The sequence below is a fragment of the Alosa alosa genome, chromosome 1 (genome assembly GCF_017589495.1).
Source record: "Alosa alosa isolate M-15738 ecotype Scorff River chromosome 1, AALO_Geno_1.1, whole genome shotgun sequence".
In the NCBI taxonomy this organism is placed as follows: domain Eukaryota; kingdom Metazoa; phylum Chordata; class Actinopteri; order Clupeiformes; family Clupeidae; genus Alosa; species Alosa alosa.
The window spans coordinates 8,956,982-8,980,240 of NC_063189.1; the positions used below are offsets into that span (position 1 = coordinate 8,956,982).

General features: G+C 42.3%; 2 protein-coding genes across 3 annotated transcripts; both read right to left on the minus strand.

Moving 5' to 3' along the window:
- Positions 1-9,134: 9,134 nt before the first annotated feature.
- On the minus strand, positions 9,135-13,590 carry ttc19 (tetratricopeptide repeat domain 19). The gene is made up of 10 exons (XM_048252207.1): positions 13,274-13,590; positions 12,983-13,074; positions 12,608-12,718; positions 12,424-12,462; positions 12,237-12,293; positions 11,641-11,702; positions 11,299-11,393; positions 11,007-11,161; positions 10,557-10,719; positions 9,135-10,002 (listed from the first exon to the last, which is right to left on the minus strand). The coding sequence occupies exons 1-10, from the start codon at positions 13,551-13,553 to the stop codon at positions 9,812-9,814; spliced, it is 1,245 nt and encodes a 414-aa protein (XP_048108164.1). The 5' UTR covers positions 13,554-13,590; the 3' UTR covers positions 9,135-9,811.
- A 2,414-nt stretch (positions 13,591-16,004) lies between these two features.
- faim2a (Fas apoptotic inhibitory molecule 2a) lies at positions 16,005-23,225 on the minus strand. Of its 2 annotated transcripts, none has more exons than XM_048241345.1 (12): positions 23,050-23,225; positions 21,850-22,057; positions 21,565-21,698; positions 21,309-21,373; positions 21,138-21,191; positions 20,978-21,028; positions 20,653-20,692; positions 20,427-20,464; positions 20,220-20,307; positions 18,704-18,799; positions 18,294-18,347; positions 16,005-17,690 (listed from the first exon to the last, which is right to left on the minus strand). In XM_048241345.1, exons 2-12 carry the CDS (start codon positions 22,001-22,003, stop codon positions 17,544-17,546), a joined length of 921 nt encoding a protein of 306 aa, XP_048097302.1. In that variant the 5' UTR covers positions 22,004-22,057; positions 23,050-23,225; the 3' UTR covers positions 16,005-17,543. The 2 variants fall into 2 exon arrangements, with proteins under 2 accessions (XP_048097302.1, XP_048097294.1); XM_048241337.1 differs by having other exon boundaries at positions 22,988-23,225.
- Positions 23,226-23,259: the final 34 nt, after the last annotated feature.

Consider the following 23,259-nt stretch of genomic DNA (forward strand, 5'->3'; position numbering starts at 1 on the left):
TGTTATACAGCAGGCCTACTTCTGGAGCCTTTCAATGCAGAAGTGGTGTCTGTCCTCAGATTTATGCGTCAGCCTGCATCCTTGTTGAAACAAGAGTGTAGACGACAATTCCATGAGCTCTATCACAAGAGCAGTGGTATACACAAGGTAGCGTAGACATTATATAAGAGAGAGGGGAGGCGTGTGTATGTGTGTGTGTGTGTGTGTGTGTGTGTCTAAGAGTGAGAGGGGGTTGTGATGGGTAGGCGACGGAGCCTGTGTGTGAGAGAGCTGGGGATTAATTGGTCAACGTTTAAATCCTCCGGGAAGAGGTGGGTGACCAAAGAGAACAGAACAACATCGCAGTCACATTCCACAGGCGCTACACACAGCTTAGCCACCAGCATCCCTTGCATGTGTGTGTGAGAGAGAGAAAGAGAGAGAGAGGGAGAGAGAGAGAGGAGAGGAGAAGAAGAGGGGGTAGTGTGTGAAAGTGTGTTTGAATATAATTACATATGGTTATGTGGCTAATTATCTTTTCAGCAAACAATATATAAGCCTGGGTTTCATTTTAGCAGAATGTAGTTTGTGATCACCTCGGCAGCAGGGGCTGTGAAGCTGTGTCTGCTTTACTCTTTCTGACAGTCACATGATCCCACTGAGAGATCATTACCGCCCGGACTGGTTTTGTTGAACACAGTGCAAATCACTGCCACCACGACTTCTGGGTGATGGGAACGCTGCATGAATAACTTCACAAGCTAGATATGATGTATACATTGTCAGGATGGGTAATTACATATCCACTTACCACTAAACCATATTTAACCCATATATTCACCACCGCATTCCTCAAAAGCTCTTTTTAATTGAGCGCTAGGCTATAATTTCAGGACATCTGTAACTCTTCACACGCGCCAAAAACCTAGTTTATGGCATGAACTCCAGAGGCTATGGCTGTGTTAATCGGTCAGGTCGGCATCAGTAGACGCTGACCGCAGAAGTCTTCCTGCCATTGTGTGGCATCCAGCATGTGTTACTGTTGGCCTCTGGTGTGTGGCATGGGAGAGTGTCGAGGATGAGGCCTTTCTCTACCAGTGTGTATCCCCCTATATCCTGTTATGTCTCTGTCTCCTTGTTTTGCACCCAGTGAGACCACAGGCAGAGGCCAGGCAGTGGGACATCTCAACACAAGATATTTTAGTTTCACTCAATCTGAAGACGATCCTTAGAACAGACACTCTGCACGGGCAGCCAGACACTAGCCTCACACCTTCATGACCATTAGATGACCATTAGTTCCTTCTCAGATTTTAAATGTGATTACACAACTCCACATTATCATACTACAGGTGTATAAAGTGGGAACAGATGGTGACAGATGAACGATGCATTTGCTCAGCGAAATGTCAAAGCAATACTCCACAAAGTGGAATCAAACTCCCCTCTCTCACACTGTCAGCACTAGTTCTGACCTCGAGAATAAATAACACGCTATTGGGCTTCATTCTTTAATATGAGCGCGCTTCACAAAGGTTTGCTTATCCCCTCCTGGGTCAATCAAATTGGGATAAATGGCTCAGGTGCGCTCTCTCTCCCTCCCTCTCTGTGAGCGAGTGTTGAAATCTCACCTCCTCGTTGACCTCGGCGGGGTGAGAAAATCATTAAGAGCAACCGGCCACCGACCACACAGATGCCACTTCCAGGTTGTTATGGGAACAGGCAAATGTGGAACACTGATTTTCAGACTTAATAACAGTGGAGGGAGTGATTCCATGCAAATAGGGGCTCACACACAAGTACTGTACACAACAACTCTACACAAAACCGCTCTTGTGTCTGTTTTGGCACAGATGAGTGGTTTTGTACTCGCATGACAAAACAGGTGTCCACTGCATCGACAAATCCCCCTGGGAGACTTGGATGTGGGTGTTGATGGATTCTGTCATTGAACACAAACTTTTGTGTAGTCTACAGTGCACAATTACACATCATAAACAATAACACACATTAAATGTGTTTATATTTTTCTTTTTTTGCTGTGTTTGGCAAAACAGTATGTATCCTGCACCAGCTGAGATGATATACCATCTGGAGTGGTCACTGAAACCCCTGATCTCGGCATGCCTTGCTACTGCAAATCATTGCGCAGGGTCAGGTGGAACAATGGTTCCCAGTGGTGGGAGGGAGTTTGGATTACAATGATCACGGTTGGCTTGTCCTGACTAAGGGTTCTGAAAATCAAAGCCTCAGTGTGCAGGGCTGCAGTAGGCGCATGGGCACTCACTCACTACAGCAGGTTCATATGCCAGCTTTACACGGACCTGCACTGATGGGGCTGACAGGGTGGCTCAACACACACACACACACGCACGCACGCACGCAAGCACAAACGCATGAACGCATGAACGAACGCACAGACAGACAGACATAGACACACACACGCACACACCCACACACACACACACACACACACACACACACACACACACACACACACACACACACACACACACACACACACAAACACACACTGATTTTTCTTTAATTAGTTCAAGAAATTGGTGGAGAGAAAAATCATTACCACCTCAAGATGGCTTATCAAGACAAAACCACAGTGACATATTCTGCCTGATATAGAAGGTTTTTTTTGATCAGCATGAAAATTAAATTGAAAATGGCCAAATTGTTGGTGCCCCTCCATGAAATAGGACATTCCCTCAATTGTTCAAGAATGATAAGCATACATAATTGTGTATTCCATGTTTAATGCAAATCAGACTTTACTTTTGACAGAAGATTTTTTCAGATTATAAAACAAATAACAATGGCCTAGCATGGTTTCCCCTTTACATACAGTTATACAACCCAATTCCAAAAAGCATTTTCTATAGCTCTTCATAACACTTTTGCATCTGTCAACAGGTAGTTTGGTACTCTTTTCCTGAGCAAACTGTTCCAGCTGTCTCAGGTTTGAAGAGTGCCTTCTGCAGACTGCATGTTTAGTTTTGTTCCCCCATTGATGTTCAAGGAGGTTGGCTACAGCCTCAGACTTAAGAGTTTTTGCCTATTGCTTACACACTCTCTGCAGAATTTGGCTCATTATGTCAAAACTCTACACACAGCCGAATAAGACATAGCACTTAGAGATAAACAACTCACATCTATGCCTAACTCAACAATCCTTTCTAAAAAAACAAAACCATACACACATGCACCATTTTAATTACTCTTTCAATCAACAGCAACACACTGATCTCACACTGTCAGCACTAGTTCTGACCTCGAGAATAAATAACACGCTATTGGGCTTCATTCTTTAATATGAGCGCGCTTCACAAAGGTTTGCTTATCCCCTCCTGGGTCAATCAAATTGGGATAAATGGCACAGGTGCGCTCTCTCTCCCTCCCTCTCTGTGAGCGAGTGTTGAAATCTCACCTCCTCGTTGACCTCGGCAGGGTGAGAAAATCATTAAGAGCAACCGGCCACCGACCACACAGATGCCACTTCCAGGTTGTTATGGGAACAGGCAAATGTGGAACACTGATTTTCAGACTTAATAACAGTGGAGGGAGTGATTCCATGCAAATAGGGGCTCACACACAAGTACTGTACACAACAACTCTACACAAAACCGCTCTTGTGTCTGTTTTGGCACAGATGAGTGGTTTTGTACTCGCATGACAAAACAGGTGTCCACTGCATCGACAAATCCCCCTGGGAGACTTGGATGTGGGTGTTGATGGATTCTGTCATTGAACACAAACTTTTGTGTAGTCTACAGTGCACAATTACACATCATAAACAATAACACACATTAAATGTGTTTATATTTTTCTTTTTTTTGCTGTGTTTGGCAAAACAGTATGTATCCTGCACCAGCTGAGATGATATACCATCTGGAGTGGTCACTGAAACCCTGATCTCGGCATGCCTTGCACTGCAAATCATTGCGCGGGGTCAGGTGGAACAATGGTTCCCAGTGGTGGGAGGGAGTTTGGATTACAATGATCCACGTTTGGCTTGTCCTGACTAAGGGTTCTGAAAATCAAAGCCTCAGTGTGCAGGGCTGCAGTAGGCGCATGGGCACTCACTCACTACAGCAGGTTCATATGCCAGCTTTACACGGACCTGCACTGATGGGGCTGACAGGGTGGCTCAACACACACACACACGCACGCGCCGCAAACACAGACAGACAGACATAGACACACACACGCACACACGCGCACATTGGCACACACACACACACACACACACACACACACACACACACACACACACACACACACACACACACACACACACACACAAACACACTGATTTTTCTTTAATTAGTTCAAGAAATTGGTGGAGAGAAAAATCATTACCACCTCAAGATGGCTTATCAAGACAAAACCACAGTGACATATTCTGCCTGATATAGAAGGTTTTTTTGATCAGCATGAAAATTAAATTGAAAATGGCCAAATTGTTGGTGCCCCTCCATGAAATAGGACATTCCCTCAATTGTTCAAGAATGATAAGCATACATAATTGTGTATTCCATGTTTAATGCAAATCAGACTTTACTTTTGACAGAAGATTTTTTCAGATTATAAAACAAATAACAATGGCCTAGCATGGTTTCCCCTTTACATACAGTTATACAACCCAATTCCAAAAAGCATTTTCTATAGCTCTTCATAACACTTTTGCATCTGTCAACAGGTAGTTTGGTACTCTTTTCCTGAGCAAACTGTTCCAGCTGTCTCAGGTTTGAAGAGTGCCTTCTGCAGACTGCATGTTTAGTTTTGTTCCCCCATTGATGTTCAAGGAGGTTGGCTACAGCCTCAGACTTAAGAGTTTTTGCCTATTGCTTACACACTCTCTGCAGAATTTGGCTCATTATGTCAAAACTCTACACACAGCCGAATAAGACATAGCACTTAGAGATAAACAACTCACATCTATGCCTAACTCAACAATCCTTTCTAAAAAAACAAAACCATACACACATGCACCATTTTAATTACTCTTTCAATCAACAGCAACACACTGATGTGCTTTATATAAAACACTGCCGTCTTTGTGTTTCTATTTTTATTTTCTTTTTCTCTGACTCAGTCTTCTGTTAAACTCAAATTCTGCAGTAATCAGCTGACATTTTTGTTTTTACAAAAACAAACATTCTTACAGAAATAGAGAAAAATAGAATCACAGTTACAGTTTTTTCCTGATTGCACACACTAAAAACGAATGCTTAGACCAAAGCCTCAATACCTGAACGTCTTGTAGCATACCTTAAACACTATGCAGCCATAGTTTAAACACATGTGTGCTTTGCACATTGTTTGTAATATGCCACTGTAGTCACAGAAACATGCAGCTGCATCAGCTTAGTTTGATAACCTTGATACCCTTAACATGCCTACTCATCGTTTCCTCTCATCTCCTCAGACAGCCTGATACACACAATGATGCCAAACTGCAGAATGACTACTTTTAAATAAGCTAAATTATACAATGTCAAATACATCTGTGGCACTGTTTAAAAGGTAATAGTCAGCTTGAGACATCCCTATAATCCAATAATGCATCATCTTGTTAGGGGTAGCATATACTATTTTATCCAAGCCATTTCAGAAAATCTTTGCAAAATAAATAACAAATGATCTTTTCTTTCAAACTTTCTTTGCTTTACTCTATTACTTACCAAAAGCCTGTAGCTATGAGGAAATTGCTTTTAATTTCATCACTTTTCATTAAAACGTTAAGCCTACCGACACATTTTGGCTAAGACTATGCTACCAACTAACTATTCCGATACTATGTAGAGATATAGGCCGGTTTGCTTATCAAGATTTATACTGAGTAGACTCCTTTATGAACATTACAATTCAGTGACAGTCACTGTGGCTTGTGAAAGATTTTGAGTCACACAGGTTTTCCCAATTGATTTGATTGCAATTTTTCTTCCTGCATTGCTCTGCCAGATGTTCCATCAAATTAGATTTGTTAACGAGGCCAGCTTTCAGAGCTGAACGCTTTCAGAATTCTGAGAAAATGTTGCACTTCAGCTCACAACTGTTTCCCACAACAAACCAGTCCACCTCAGTAAATGAAGATAATGTTGTTCCGACAGATCAGATAAGTGGCCTCTCATCCCCTCACTCTGCATGTTTTTGCCAAGTGAAATCTTACACAACCTGGCGGGGTACCTATTAAAGTCACCTCTTCTTGCTATATCATTGCGTGAACAGTGTTTTTTTTTTCTGTACAATAAGCCAAAGGTATTCAGTAGATGATATACAGATGATATACATGATATAAGGATATTTCCTCTTTTATTGCTTTAATGGAATCTTTGTCATTTTAATTTGCCATTTTTTTTACAATAATTTACAAAACTCCCTTTAATATTAAAGTGAAAGCACATTTCTACAAAGTAATGTTAATTAATAATATATAAAAGCCAAATTACATTGATCAAGATTCCATTTATAAAAGCAGAAAAAGTGGAAATATTTAAGGGGTTAAACACTTTTAGGCACTGTAGATGAGAGTTCACTGCATCACCAGGCCTTTGGGATCGAACGCCTAAGGGCTGAAACTGAAGAGAGGTGGTACAACGTGGAGTCACGCCATGCAAGAGCAACTGGAAAGAGTTAAAGAAAATAACAGCCATATTTTCATTGTACAGGAATTTAATAACGGGAAGACTACCCTAGGTACCATGGCCTTGAGTGTTTTGTCTACAAAGCTTAGAAGATCTGAGCGCTAAACTTTATTTCATTTATGGGAAGTGCCGAGTGCCTCTATTGATATCCCCTGAGGGATGTGTTGGGCGTGTGTTGATCTAAAACATGGCAAAATCCTGCCAAGTACACTAATACAAAGGTTATGAAATTCCCTTTAATACTTGATGGTATCTGCCTGAGGCTTCTAAGAACAAATGAGGTCTCAAATGTTCTAGCTTCTAGCACAATTAGGCTATGCTGTGTGTTACTCAGAAACAGAACCTGTTGGCTTTTTAAAGTACCTCCATTGATTATGAATGGAAGTCAACAAAAATAGCTAGTAAATAATGAAGAATCAGTATACATCTGTGAAGGGTACAGGAGAGATAAACTTTCTTTACCCAGAAGTTTTTTGACGAACTTCACAAGTGATCCATCATTTCTGAGGGCTGTTCTCCTTTCCCAATCAGAATGAGTTCTCAGAAAGCAGAACCGTGTCGTAAACAGTGTGGGAGAGTGTCCAGGAAGATGTCAAACCGCACTGTGGGAGAAATGGGACTGATGCTTTGGCTTGCTGTGAGAACACAAACATTTTTTTGGTTCCCCCTCTGCCCTACACAGGAACCTGTAATTAGCATGTTTTTTTTGTTGACTCCGATGGCTCTGCTAATGGCACCCATCAATTACATGTACCACACACAAATATGTGCCTGCCTCCATAGTTGCATGACTAATTGATCCACCCAAAATGTACCTCTACTAATAAAAAAAAAAAAAAACATAAAATGGGAAATTATTTAATCAAATAAAGGATGTGCTCATTGAATACAATTAAAGTACAACTTAAGACAACCTGGCCCCATCATTTGAAATAAGCCCCAAACAAAACATTTCAGTGGATGCAAATAAATAAGTGATACTGTTGAGAAGACATCAAGCAAAACCAAAAACAGGATTTAAATGTATTTTGCATTTGGCTGTAGATTGAGTAATGTATGTAGAATTACACATAATTGGACCACACAACCAGCATGGAGAAGTCTATTTATCAGAGCATGACATAATAATGTCAATAATGAGAGGCTTCATTAAACACCTCAAAAACAGTCATTATGATTAGTCTACTCAAAGAGACAAAAGAGAGCAGTTCATACATAAGACTAGAACAGCATGGACTTCACAACCTAAAAATTACTATGTTCTCTGAACTCTATTTTGTTGAGTTCACTACTAAATGCAGGCCTAATTGGTAAATTATTTTGTTCCTCATAACTGCCCATGTAAACAACTAGTTTTTCATCCTATCTTGCCCTATGCACAATTTACTTTTCGATCATATACTGTGTATATTATTTAGATACGAGATATGTATAATTTTTATGATACCGGCATATCATATCATGTTAAAAAGTAATATTATGAAACACATGCAAAGAAACCTATAGGTTTGTGTGGAACTCTCATGGAAACACAGCACTCAAATTAGAGCAGCCTCTGGCTGTGATTTAAAAGCACAAGAGCTGACAATCTAAGAATCCTTTCAAGTTAAATATAGAAGGGAGCTTCTTTTTTTGCCGTTAACCTAATTTCTGTGGCTGTTTGCCACAACTTTTACAATCAGACCGAAATAACATTTTTGACCCACACCACCCCAAATCTTACAAGTGGACCTCAATGAAACCAAACTACTATCAACATTGCCACCCTGTGTATGACAATACTCTTACAAGTTCACAAGTTTCAAGTCTGCCTAGCACAAGCGGGTGTTTCAGTGCAGTCTCTGGACAGGCCCCTCAAACTTCTGGCAGGGATTGGCGGGGATAGTCAGGGAAACCTCCCCCCATGCTGTACCAAAGTAAGGCAGGTGATGCATAGGGAGAAGGTGAGGGTTTTAGAGTAAGACTCAAATGCCACAGCAGATGAGGAGAACTGAGTTTTAATTTAAATGCAGATTGATAGGAGGGAAGCGTGGTGTGGCCTACAGAACATTTCTCTTATAAGCCCTCTGTTTGCTGTCCAATTTGCAACCTCTGTGGCCGTTGATGACAGAGGATGCAAATATTAAAGATTACTGGATACCTTTAATTTGATAGAAATTCATTCGAAATATAAAATTTACACAAACATATCATTTTAAAACTTTCTTCCTCAGCGATAATATATAAGGGCAAGCATAAAGCTCAACTAATGACAAAACTGACAGGTGACTTATAATGTACACATTTCTATGTTCTTTCATCAAGCCCAAATTGACTAATAATTATGAAGTGCATAACTGAATATTTTAAAGTCCATACAAATGGACAGTGGTGACTTTTTTGAGGATATTAAAATGATGAAGTGTGAGGAACGTACATTTGAACTCATTTACATCAGGCTGACATGATGCAAAGATGACTGTGTGTGTAAAATCCAATCAAAGCTCACAACATGGATAAGATCTGTGACAGGTTACTTTTATTCAATCTCCTTTTCAAACACAGGATGATTTAGCTTCTCTTCTCAAACTCCTCTGAGTTTGGCATCCAATTGTGCTTCCCGTTCCAATTGAATCCCCTCAGTTGTCTTCTACACTGTATTGTGCTCAAGGCCAATCAGACGCAGCATTCAATTGGTCCTCCTGACAGTCATACAAATGTGTTAAAATACAGCTGCTCTGTCCATGGTTGCATTTCATTCACATGTAAACAGTTTCACAACATGACAGCTGTGCGCCTCTAGACCTTGGCTGTAATGTTCCCTATATCGCCACCTCCCTGAGTCTCATCAACTGGTGCACAAGCTTGTGCATTTCACCTTTCCACTACATCTGAATGAGGAAATCACATGGGGCACACAGGGGAGAAGGACCAAATAAAGGTAGCTCCCATCGCCTGGGGGCCGGGAGAGAGGGTGAGGACCTCGTCACAGCTGGTGAACAGGGGGCTACATGACTTCACTCAGACAATGGCAGTTGGCTGGATGTTCAGACCACAGACGGCACAAAGACACAGGGCACACTGTGGTGGCACGGTGCGGGCGCAGGCAAAGGGACTTTTAACACACAACAAACATTTCCACCTGCGGCTTGCCGCTGGCATGCCGGGCTCCTGCGGTGGAATTTTTTTTCACGTCAATCTGACGCTGCCTGGCCTTCTGTAGGACACTCAGTTCCTCCGCCGGGCTTGCCGTCCGCCTGGGCGTCTCTCCTGCTGGCCAGCTCCTTCAGTCCTTGCTGGATCTGCTCTGCGGCCTCACCATCGCCGATGGCCTGCGCCAGGGCCAGAGCCTCATGGTACAGCCGGCTGGCCTCCTCAAACTGACCTGCCCCATACACACACAAACAGAGAGACATGTGGCTCACACCCTACAGTACAAGATGGTTCTTACATGCAAAGCTTCATTCTACACCAATACCTAAGACTCAGTTTGTTCACATTTTAAAAAGTTTACATTAGCTCCATTCATACGTGTAAGACCGGAGGTTCTGCGGATGTTAAACGGTCGGGCCGTATATCTGAACAACATAAACGGTCATTTGGAAGTCTGAACTTAGCCGGGTGTTCTACTGCTTCCCTCCTAGTATTTCCGACGGACATTATGTAAACGAGCTCATGTCTGAACGAAGAGAAGAACATGCGGAGACTCTGTTCATGTGAGTGTTCAACCACATTCAACCTGTTCAACCACATGGAGATTCTGTTAATGTGCGTCGGTGTCGTTCACACATATGACTGTATAATGTCAGCATGTTAGCAAGCATCCTATCTGAATCACCCGAAGGGTCGGACCTCCGTTTGACAAAGCTCCGCATATACTCCGGATGTTATATCTGAAAGCAGCTACTGAAGGTTCCTCTTTTTCCATTTTTTGTTTACCTTGATGCATCAGAATGCCAGCCATGTTGCCCAGAAGCACGTGCTGGTCAGGGTGGCCAGCCTCCTTCCCCAGCTGCATAGCTTTCTTCACGTGACTGAGGGCTTCATCATGCTTCCCCTGAAGGTCCAGGATAGTGGCCAGATCACTCATCAGCACCAGAGTCTGAAACAACACAGAAAGGGTGAGAGAGGGGGAGAGAGAAACCAAAAGTAGTGGTACTATGTGAAGCTACAAAGCACAGCCCCGGCTTCCGGAATAACCACAAGTCAGTTGCAAGCGGCCTGGACAAAAACGTTCCTCTATAAAATCACACTAACATGAATGAGTGGAAAGTGACACTTGAGCACCTGAACAAATAGAAAGCTTATCAGCAAAACGTTAGGCTACTAGTAACTGTAAGAAAGTGCCAAACTAAAACAATGACATATGGAAGTAGCTGGGTGCTGCACCTGTGGGTGCGTCTCTCCCTGCTCCTCAGAGCAAATCTGCAGGGCGCGGCGGTAATCGCCCGTGGCCTCGGTCAGCCGGTGGGTGACGGCCAGGTAGCGTGCCCTGGCATCCAAACAGAGGCCCAGCAGCAGCCGCGTGTCCTTCCTCTCCTCATCTGACGGGGGGGACAAGGAAACATCACCACAGACATCAACAACCATCCGTCACCAACAACAGCAGGACTTGTACGGATACAATGACAGCTGAAAACTGGTGGTTTGGAGGAAAGGTGGGCTTGAGTTGATTGGATACCTGATAACTCCTCTAGGGAGAGGTCCTTGTGTTTCTCGATCTTGGCCTCCAGAGATTCTGTACAAAACTGGAACCCATGCTCTGCCAATTCATTCCTAGCAAGGACATTTGGGACAAGAATATATATGACCATCCTGTCAATTCACGTTTTTTGAGGAACTTGAGGAACACGTATAACAAACAGGAATAATTTAGCTATAGCTATAGCTAATTTAGCTATAATATATATAGGCCTACACAAACTATATTTCACTACAACAAGAACCAAACAAAATCGTCCAAGAAAAGAGAGCCCACCTTACTTTCATTTACAAGATCTGGCAATGGTGGCAGCACGCTTACTTGTTCTGAGAGGCATATATGCTTGCAAGCTTCAGGGACATCTCAATGACCGCATTATGATCCTAACCAGAGAAAGAATGGGGACACAAACACAAATTCAAGTTCAAGTAGTTTATGGTCATGTACTCATAAAGGGAATTATAAGTAACGAAATTGTTTTGCTCAAGAGCCATCTCAACTTTAGAGAATAAATTAAAAGTAGTATTAAAAACGGTATATTGTGTGTATGTATGAAGGGGGGTGATGAAATGTGTGTGTGGGGATTGACCTCTTCAAAAACACTATCACACCCAGAAGACAATACAAGGATACAAGGATACAAGGAAGTTTATTGTCACATGCATATAGTTACTGGAAGTAAGAAATGCAGTGAAATTATGTCTGGTGTCAGCCTATTTGTGCATTAATGGGGGGTAGTGCAGTAGAAGAGGGGTTTAGTAGATTAAGTGGCAAGGGCTGCATAAAAAAGGTGGGGGAGGATTGGGATTGGGTGGGGGGCACCAACAAGGAGCACCCAAGAGCAATACAAAAGCATGACAAGAGACCACATCCAAATGATGAGCTAAAGCATGTCCACCATGGTCTCCCCTTCTTACCTGAGGCGTTCCCCCAGACAGCATGAAACTCATGGCTGCCTTGAAGAGCTTCTCTGCCTGTAAACCGGGATATGAGCACAGCTATGATGAGAAACAACTCTATTCTTGTGGCAAAAAGCAACTCCGTTCTTGAGATAAAATACAGCCCAACTCTGGGTCATGTATCTGACACAACACTCTTACTCACGTTGGTCAGCTGACCTTGAACAAAGGCAAGGTTTGCCATCTGTAAAGGTTGAAGGAAGAAGACCATCAGAATACACAACCAACTCTATGACAGTTAAATCTCTCTATATGACTGTATCACTGTCAAAATGGTGCATGCAGACAGGTGGTGATGAATTAAAGAGCTACAGGAGAGATCAACATACCAAGCTGTATGTGTAGATGATGGCCTGGGTGTTATGAGTTTGATGAGCCAGTCTTATAGCCTGATGCAAGAAAACATTGGCTGCTTCCAACTCGTCCCTCATCATACTAAGCTGAGGATAATCAAACCAAATGCATTAGATCGTTACTTAAAATAGCTTCAAATACTTAGAGGCCTATGCCACTTCATGGACCTGATGCCGTGTGCCAATATTTAAAGTGTATTAGGCCTTTTTATCTTATCAAGAAATCAAATATGTTTTCACAAAGTTTACACAGTTCACTCGCGATACAGTGTCTCCATTTGACAGTATGCACCTGTAAAATGGTGCAAGCTGAAGATGCAGTACATTTTGTTATGCCATGATGGTAGCTACCTTGGCTTTTTTCAAGAGCAAAATAATTTCATCTTCTGCCTTCTGCGCTTCATCTCTCTCATCGTCAGCCTTACCGAAGAAGGAGAACGCTGCTATGAAATGACAAACCAGAAAAAAATTGGTGTTTACAGCCACACGTGGACATTGACATTTCTGGGCTTACCTAACTTGCGCGCCCACTAGCGTTTCTGAATGTAACATGTTTTGCAAGAGTTCTAGTAACCTGCATTATGTCAAATCTTTAACTTCTGTTCGTACATGTAAAATCTGCAATCACATAAACTAACTTACCAACAGCACCCCATAATGCACTCCGCTTGTTGGAATTCTCTTCATTATGGCTTTTCTCATTGACGTGATTACTGGTGATATTACAACGTCGGAATGACCTTCTGCTCACTGCGCTCCTCCACGACAAGGACGGAGAAATCCTTGCAGTTTGCCCATACGTCAGTTGCCTTTTAGCGAGCAATAAATTGCTCGTTAAACAAATACGTGATGTTTCCAAAACATACGAATTATATCTAGATATGTGTAGAACCAGAAGACGACAGCTAGTGGGTAGCGCCATATTTCATTAGGAAATGCTTTGACGATACCACGTGACATCTCTTAAAGCTACATATCAGCGTTTATGCATAGTCTACTACTGGATTAATTTCATAGGCCTACTAGTTTCCATAATTATGAACATGTCTGGAAAAGTATGAAACCTTTAAAAAGTTTAGCTAGTAGTAGCTTAATATAAAACAAAGCTGACAATGCACAAAAAATACTGAGGTCAAAATCCCAACAAAGGTTGCCTACACACTATTCTTACAAAACTACAATAAATAACAATAATCAGTTAGGGTCTTTTTGCCTACTGTTTAAACCAATTTACAACCTTCATGGTCCACTTTTACACTACAAGTAAAAAGTGAAGTCTCAGTTAATGGCATTCAAAACATGGAGAGACCTCATTTTTCAGTTATCTGACTTTACAACATACACTCTCCATTTAACCTAACCTTATTTCACTTTTGTTTCCATCTTCGTGTACGAACAAACCGATTTCTAGGTTAAAACAAATTACGCTTATTAATTGAGTTGTGTTATCTTTTGTATGCCTGCCAATGAACAAGTTCATCACACAAATGTACTCACCTGAACCCTTCATTGCTATCCATAACAGCAAGTTATAGTGACAACAAGGACACAGTTTCCATCGTGAAGCATTCTTTTATTTCACCACAGGACCAATGGATACAAAAGGGCCCCTACAAAAATAGTTCCCCACGTCCAATGTATCAGTGTGTTGAGGACCTGGTGAATTAGACTGCTTCTATTGTATGTGGGATCACCCCGCCCAGGGCAGGCCTGCTTTAGGGCACACTATACAACATTCCTCATGCACTAGTCTTTGGTACTACAAACTGATGGTCTAGTTGACTTAGTGCAGAGACTAAGAAAAAAAAATCACATATTCAACCCTCACACACTGCACATTTATATAGGGAGACCTGCACAACAGACAAAATTTGTTCATTAAGAGCTGAAGTTCTAACAAAATATTACTCTTAACCCACACAAGGAATTTTTGAAGATTATTTTACACCTGCCCTTAGTTTAGGAAACCCTAAAGAAAGGAATAAAGGTTAGATCCAATATTATATGCATATTGAAACTATGATTAACACTCTCAGTGTTACATAGATATACATACCCCTTCTCTGCCAAGCACTTGGCACATTCAACAAGATCATGGCCTGGTTTCTTTCTACCAGTAGCATACAAATCCAGCAAGTCGCTGATATCAATCAATGTTTCAATCTCATAGCTACATGATCCATCAATCCATTACCATAAAGAAATGACAAGAAAAAAAGTATAACTTTCTGTAAAGGAGAATATCACTTAAGATGCTGCTGTAATTAGTCGATAGTGCATAAACCATTATGCTAAATTCCTATTATTAAGAGTATCCAAAGACTTGATGATACATGGGGCAACTTTTTTGAGCAATGTTGCTGGGCAATTATATGACCTGTTCCCAGTTTTCAGATTGGATGGTCATGAAAAACTGCCCACTCACTGATGGTCAAAGTTCTCCATATAAATGAATGGGTAGATGCCCAAAACACCACCAGTCATCAACAGTACCCATTAACTTTGCTCAAGAGGTTTGGGCTGTGCATCATCACCTTAACTCAACTGGAAGAATTCCTCTAGACCACTAGAGCTGTTGCAATGGCATACAGCAGGTGAACTGAAGAAATTAATGAACTGCAGTGCTATAACAGGGCCCTTTTGAATGGACAGGGAATATTACAACAATGCACTGGATAGGATATCTATGAAAGAGCCCAATGACACAAGATGAAAGGGCAACCCAACTACAGCACAGGAATGATTATATATTTAGGTTAAAGTGAAACATCTGCATCTCTGTTTTTGTTCTTTTTAAAGGAGCTTTGGAATAAGTCTGAATGATTCTGTTGAATGACGTATAACATTTGAAATAATGTAGCTCATATAAAAAAAAACAAATTCAAACTTCTTGATTAATGCCAAAACATTCACAGTTAGGCACTGTACAATAATACTTTAAGTTTTTCCCCACCAATCTGAGCATAGACACTCTACTTCCTCACACACTTAAGGTTATCTACTTAGCCATGCTCTAAGTGACATCATGGGAGTTGTGTCTACTGGCCAGAACAGATGGACTTGGTCCAACTCTGCACAGTACATTAAACGACAAGGTCTGCATGCAAGGCAAGGCCTGGACAGGTTATTGCTCTATGGACAACACTTTAGGAATCCACGTTACAGACCTCCACAAAGATGGGACCCTAATCGGAATGTGTGCATCAGTCAGAGGTTTCCTTAACTCAGTAGCCTGGCTAGCGCCACCACTTCTCAATGAGACGTGGTCTGGGAACCAAACGTTCATTTTCTCGTATTTGAAAAAAATGCCCAGATCCGTTTATTGGGTGCCACGGATGTCTATCAAATGCGTCTGTGCATAGCTCATCATCGTCTTGCTTTCCCCCGTTCTGTGATTGGTTCCCTATCTCAGGCGAAATTTTGCTCCATGGTCTCCAGGCTGCCTTAGCAGCGTGAATCAAATCGCGCGCAAGGCAGCATGGGAACACCCAGGCTATTAACTCAGCCTCATTGCAGAACCTCACTCTTTGGGGCACTTGCAAAGAGTGTCCCAGCAAAACAACCTGCAGCTGAGCCAAGAGGAATGCTAAACTTGGTGTGGTCTCTCCACTTCAGAACCCAAATTTTCCTTATAGACATTTATGTATAATTCAATGTATTCCGTTAGTACACCTACTTAACAGTAAATTCCTTTCAATAATCATTTTTGTACAAAGTACAAACTACAGCATGTATTGTGTATGTTTTGTTAAAAATGAGCTCAAAAGCACATCTTTCCGACTCTGTTTACCAGGCTTATTAGACAGCCTGGGCAGCACAACAGAGATAATCCATTCTCAAATTTTGCATCAACCCCTGCACCAATCAGAGGCCAAGAGAAACTTCAAGTTAATGATTGGGCTGGGGCTGGGTGAAGAGGTGGATGGAGGTGGAGAGGTTAGTTGTGGTTTCATGGATAGTTCTAGACTCAGCTGCATATTGCAGCTTTAAATATCAATATAATATCACCTGACTTTGTCAGGAAAATGCGTGAAATGTTCTGAAAATGTCTACCTGCCTTGTACTTACTCCTTCTATGCTCAGCGTATGGACAGAATTACCGCCAACACACACTCTAGCTTGACAGCACTCTGATTTGCAACAAATTAAGTTTGTTCATTGGGCCTCGGAGGTCATTTGGCATGAGTATTACTGAGTTTGCACACACTTCCCCTAAAAGAACAGAACACCTGACAAACAACTGCATGCTGGGCTTATACAATATCTGCTGCAAGTGGCCCTTGAATACTGTTCACTTTGGTGATACCTGGATGGCTAACGCAAAACAACCGCCGCAGCCAGACACTCTTTTTTTAATGATGACTAACTCCTGTCGTCCAGTTCTTCAAACCGATTATGATTGTCTTAAGGACAGTAGAGTTTACGGGTTTGCACGTGTGTGTGTGTGTGTGTACAGTATATGCGCATTGTGCATGTGTGTTTTAAAGCCTGGGTACACACTGTACCCCTTCCCATAAAAAGGCTGCTTTACTTAGGCTTTATAAACATGACTCATCCTTCCTAACTCAGGAATAAACACGCACACGCACATACAGCAAGAGGTAAGACAGAACCAAACCAAACTGTTAACCCCAGTGCACCACCGATCATCAGCGGTTCATGAGGTTGAAGATCCAGCATTCCTCAGGGAGCAAATAAAAGTGAACATATGTGTGTGTGTGTGTGTGTGTGTGTGTGTGTGTGTGTTGTGTGTGTGTGTTTGTTTGTGTGTGTGCAACCAACAGTTCATGTCAGTTAATTTATGTGAGTGCGTGTATGTGTGTGTGTGTGTGCGTGCAGGTACATTATGTGTGTGTGTAGAGTAGGGTCAATAGACAGGTCAAGGCTGAGGACTGACGGCATCAGGCACACCTCACTCACGGCTCCCAAAGAGCTGGAGCAGAAAGAAGAAGATGTAGACGATGTCCATGTAGAGGCAGAGAGCGCCAAACACGTGCTCCTCCGGGCTCAGTGAGTAGCGGCGATTCCCCATCAGCAGCTGCACGTCGAACGCCAGAAACTACAACGAGGACAAAAACACAAAACACCCCAGTGCATGTGTGAGACGTGTGTGTGCGCACAAACAACAGCCGTGCCAGAGGAGGAGTGTGGGAGTGAGTGTGCGGGAAGACGGCACACACACCGATGGGCACACACACCGATGGGCACATGGGCACACACCATGCCTGTCTGCACTCTTTTCTGTGTAGCCTGGGTGAACCCGGACGAATGAGTGAGGGCATTTGAATTTGCTCAGCAGAACCATCTGGCAACTACCCCAACTTAAGCCCATTTCCAAATCACCAAAAACTGACAATGGTGGTAAATAACTGCATTTCAAACCGTCGTTTACAAGGCAGATGCGTTTGCTGTACTTCCAAAAACATTTGGTGAGTTTCATGTACCAGTTTAATTGTAATTTCACTGGTGGTTACGCCCCTGCGAAATCGGAAGTGAACAAAGGGTCTTTATGAGAATCAGCCTGGTGGTAGCCAGGCGAGCCCATATGATCAATGCAATGTAATTCTCTATGTATTAAGTACTACTATAAACACTATGTAATGGAATGGTAGCACAATAACAAACAATGTCAATTTAAAGAGGTGAGCTTCCTCGGTATTACCAGTGTGAAGACCAGGGCACCCAGTCCAGCATATGCTGTCTGCAACCAGGGGATCTGTGAAAATGTTTGCAACATGTCAGATGGTCTTTTTCAAACAAACATGACATTTCTGAATATAACAGTAATCAACGTAGCATATGCTTATATGTACTGAGCTGACTCATCAATGTTTGTTGTTAAGATCTTTCCCATGGTGTTAAATCGGCAAATTTTTGATTTTGCCTAGTTATGAAATTAACCTTAGTTAACTAATTTAACCTAGTTATGAAACTAACCTCTAAGTTAGACTTACGACTGTTAGACTTTTAGACTAAAGACAGCAGTTAATGTAAACCATTCATAAAAAAAGCCACAAGTGCGCTCCAAAGACCACAGGGCTGTGTGTGTGAGTGGTGTGTCGACGGACTCACATAGCCAAAGGGGGCGGTGAAGATCAGCACAAGCCCCGTCACCATCAACACCATCATGAGGGAGAACAGCAGGCCGTGACAGGAGGTGAAGTCAACCTGGAGTCAACCACAGCACAGCACCCTCAGCACACTGGGATCACTCTGGCTCAACACACACCACACCCTCAACACACTGGGATCACTCTGGCTCAACACACACCACACCCCCAACACACTGGGATCACTCTGGCTCAACACACACCACACCCCCAACACACAGGGATCACTCTGGCTCAACACACACCACACCCCCAACACACTGGGATCACTCTGGCTCCACACACATCACACCCCCAACACACTGGGATCACTCTGGCTCAACACACACCACACCACCAACACACTGGGATCACTCTGGCTCAACACACACCACACCCCCAACACACTGGGATCACTCTGGCTCAACACACATCACACCCCTAACACACTGGGATCACTCTGGCTCTACACACACACCACACCCCCAACACACTGGGATCACTCTGGCTATCATTAGGGCCCAGTTGTTCAAAAAGTTTAATCTGGATCGGAATGATCCGGATTTGGAAATCCCATGTTTTGCAATCCAGGATCAGGTAATCCATATTTCTTTTATGCCTGTTTTTCAAAGCAATTGAGGACTGGATCAACCTGATCCAGATACAACCTTTTCAGGATTACGAAATCCGGATTACCTGTGTTTCTAAATGGAACTATACCACAATCTAGCCTAGTGGCTATGTAAGGAAGAACAGTTAGAATAGATGGCCTGAGGTAGCTTTGATTATGTTATCTAAAGAGAAAGAAAACACCACAATAAAACAATACAAACACCCCCTTCCCCCCCTTCCATTATCAGACCCCTCATCTTATCCATGACAAATAAATAAATACAAACAATCACACTTCCTCTCAAATCCTGCCTGAAATCCACCTTTCTGTTGGGATCAGGGTAATCCTATTTTTTGCATCAAATTTATCCCAATCCAACTCAAGTTTTTAACAACAAAAAGTGAAGGTTTTATCCAGATCAAAACCAAGATTAGTTTACATGATCCAATCCGATTTCAGGATCCTGTTTTCCCTTTGAAGAACCCATTTTCAAGATTTGATCCAATCCGATAGGCAAAATCCAATCAGATTTCTTTTGAACAACCAGGTGCCATATGACAGGAGGGCGGTAGTGGTCTATCCACTTTGATATGTAGTTTGATATAACAGTCCATGAGGAATTTAACCTTATTGTAGATATACCAAGCAGAACAGTGAACCAGAAAACACACATCCTCTGAGGATTCAAGCATAAATTATGTCTACAACAAAATCACCTTCGCAAATTAATGCTAAGACACATAAAGAGCTGGGTAAAAGATTGTGAGGTCTTTAAGACATTTTTACTCTAATGGTCAAAACAAATGCAAATTTGTCCAAAGTAATCACTACTTTTGTGGTCAATAACACAGTCGTGGCAGACGGCCCTGTGGCTAGGATGACTCACCCTGGACTGGAAACAGAAGAGAGTGACTCCGAGACAGACCACAGCCGTGATGCCCACACACAGCATTACCACCTTAGTGTTGTGGTAGCTATGGAAACATAAGTGGCACAGGAGGACAGCTCAGCAGGCAAACAGAACAATCACAGTACAATGTCATGTGCATGGACACACAAATATCAGGGAATTTCAGGACAAAAGACAACATACCTGGCCAGCATGCCTGCCATATAGGACATCGCAAGAGTCTGTGGTGGTGGAAAGAAAATTTGGGTACGTACAATTGTCACCACACAACAACTACAACAAACATACCACCACAGCTGCTAGTACAAAAGTGAACCAGCTCACTTACAGATACCATAAAATAATATACAAGATGTAATAATAATACATCAACCAGTATAGTAGATTCAATTAATATCTATTAACTTACAAAGATTCCAAGTAGAATGAGATTGGTAGGGTACTGTCGTCTAAAGGGGGGGAAATCAAATACATAGCTTAAGTACATCACGTTGCAATAAAATTAAAGTTTTGCACACAAAGCAGATACATTCACTACTCATTGTTATATTAAATTTGTATACATTACAAAAATACTATCAGAAAGCCCTCTGTGACCTGTTCTTTACAATTACTAGCCAGATCTCATGAGGGTCTGCATGATAACAAGAGACCATTCTGCCCAATCTTTCTTGCAGACCCTGAGAGGCCTCAAAGGAACCAGACTGGGAAAAGGAGGAGAGTCTTGCTTTTACCGGGCACTTGTACTGCACACCAGCACCAGATAAGTCCCCATGAACATCATGCTGTGGGGATAGAAAAAACAAACAAACACACAAACAAATGAGAACATAGAACCTCTTCAGCATTCCCAAAGGGACTAATGACCTGAGTGGAAAGGGGCTGAATACTTACTAAGATGCCAGATAAACAATGCGATTGTACTGAACAAACTGCCGAACGGGCTCACTGTAGGGAAAGGACAAGGGAGGGAGGGAGTGAAATTATTTTTCCTGTTTGTGTAAGCCTTAACTGTCTTTAAGATGTTGACAAAGTAAGCCTGCTTAGGTAAACATGTTCTCTCACCAGAATGTAAAGAGGGCAACAACACCAAACGTCACCAAAAGCTGCACCATGAGAATGCTGAACACCTGAAAATAAAACACACACACCATAAGCACTGAGAGCTCCAATGACTGCCACCCAGCAGATAGCATTTCATCTGCAAGGGATGCACTTTGATTGTGATCTAACCATACAAACAAACGGTGCTCACTGCAACACTTTTTCTTCTTATATATTGATGTGTAAAGATGAAATAATAAACAAACTGGACATTAACCTTTCTGATGAACATGCGGCGGACATTTTTGTCCTCCCAGCTGCTTCCTCCGAGACCGTCAAAGCTGCCACTGGAGCTGGGGTCCGAAAACGGGGAGGACATGTCTGACGCATAGGGGTTGCTGTAGCCAGGGCCTAATACAGAAGGAGAAAACCATTAAATGTCCAGTATGTGGAAAAAGTTTCAAAGAGGGGCCCATGAAGTTTAAGTCATGTGCTTAACATGGTCTTTAACAGTACATAGGTACAGCATACAGTCCTGGAGTACTGTAACCTGATGACATACTGGGGCCGGAGTGCACATAAGCCCAGCTGGGGTGCATGGCAGGAGGTGGCGGCATCATGGGAGGTGGACCTCCATAGGGAGGAGAGGAGATCCCAGCCTCCTTATCTCCAGCTGTGGCCTCTGCATAACTCGGGGGCGCTGCTGGTAAACTCATGGTTAAGCAGTTCTGATGTTTCAAGAGAGGATACAGCTGCTGCACACAAATAACCTGAAACAATTGCAGAGAATAAAAAAATGCAGACATCTTATGTTTACCCTGACTGCAATGTATGCAACATAAGTTAGGTTAGGTTATCTAAACATAGGCATGGGATATAATTATCGAGATCGACGTCTGTCAAGTGCTGTTCTAACACTGAGCCGGTATGCTGAATAATGCTCTTTCCTCAGAAACCAAAAACAAATAGCTAACAGGTTTTTATTCGGTGTGAAATATATATGCGATGAAAACATTTAATGTTACCACAGAACACTAAGATTAGTAAACCCGTGTTAGTCTATTATTGCTGTCCGTTCATTGCATAGATCTTTTCAAATATTTACATTGTAGCTCCATTGGACGAATACGTAAATAACATATGGACAGCAACAACAGCCACCTGTACAGCAAAAAATGAATAACACGACCTACTAATCTTGAATTTCCCCTGGGGATCAATAAAGTATCTATCTATCTATCTACTCGGAGGACTTGGCTTTCACGCCTCTTCGTTCCTGGCTATAGTGGCTAACTACCAGACTGCACCTAGCTACCAGATTCTTTAGCTCACATGCTATCTGACTTTGATACGTTAAACTTTTAAGAGGACCGGTAGTTCTTTTTCTTGATGTTATGTCTAAGCAAAGCTTCGTCTGACCAAATCAATAATATCGTTCACTGGCGTTTTTAATGTGATGGCGATGCTAGCGAACACTAATGTTAGCTATGGAAGCTAGCTAGCCATAGCAAGGATTCACAGAAGAGGGGATTAACTAGATGTCCTTAGAAGCTACCACAATTTCTGTTTCGCAATGAATAACGTCTTAACTCACACTGACCGGGACAGTACAAACTATTTACAAATGCGGGTTCATTTCTACCTCTTCAGCTACATGCACTCTTTAATGAGTCTATCTGAACACAGCAGGTTATATTTACCTGAAAGTGACAGCACTAGTTGACAGCCTTTATGCTAACCCAAAACACAACCAGACAATCACCGTATGTACTGACGTAAATCCTGGAGAATCCTGACGGAAGACCTCCCATTTTCCGCACGTTTCCCTGACCGGAGAACTTATGGCCTAAATAGTCTATGGTCCTAAACCAGGATGTTAAAATTTATTTCTGGAAAACATTAGTCCCTCTTAAATAATCCACCTGTCAAGACCCGGTAGCCATTTTACAAATTGACTGATGGATATAGATGT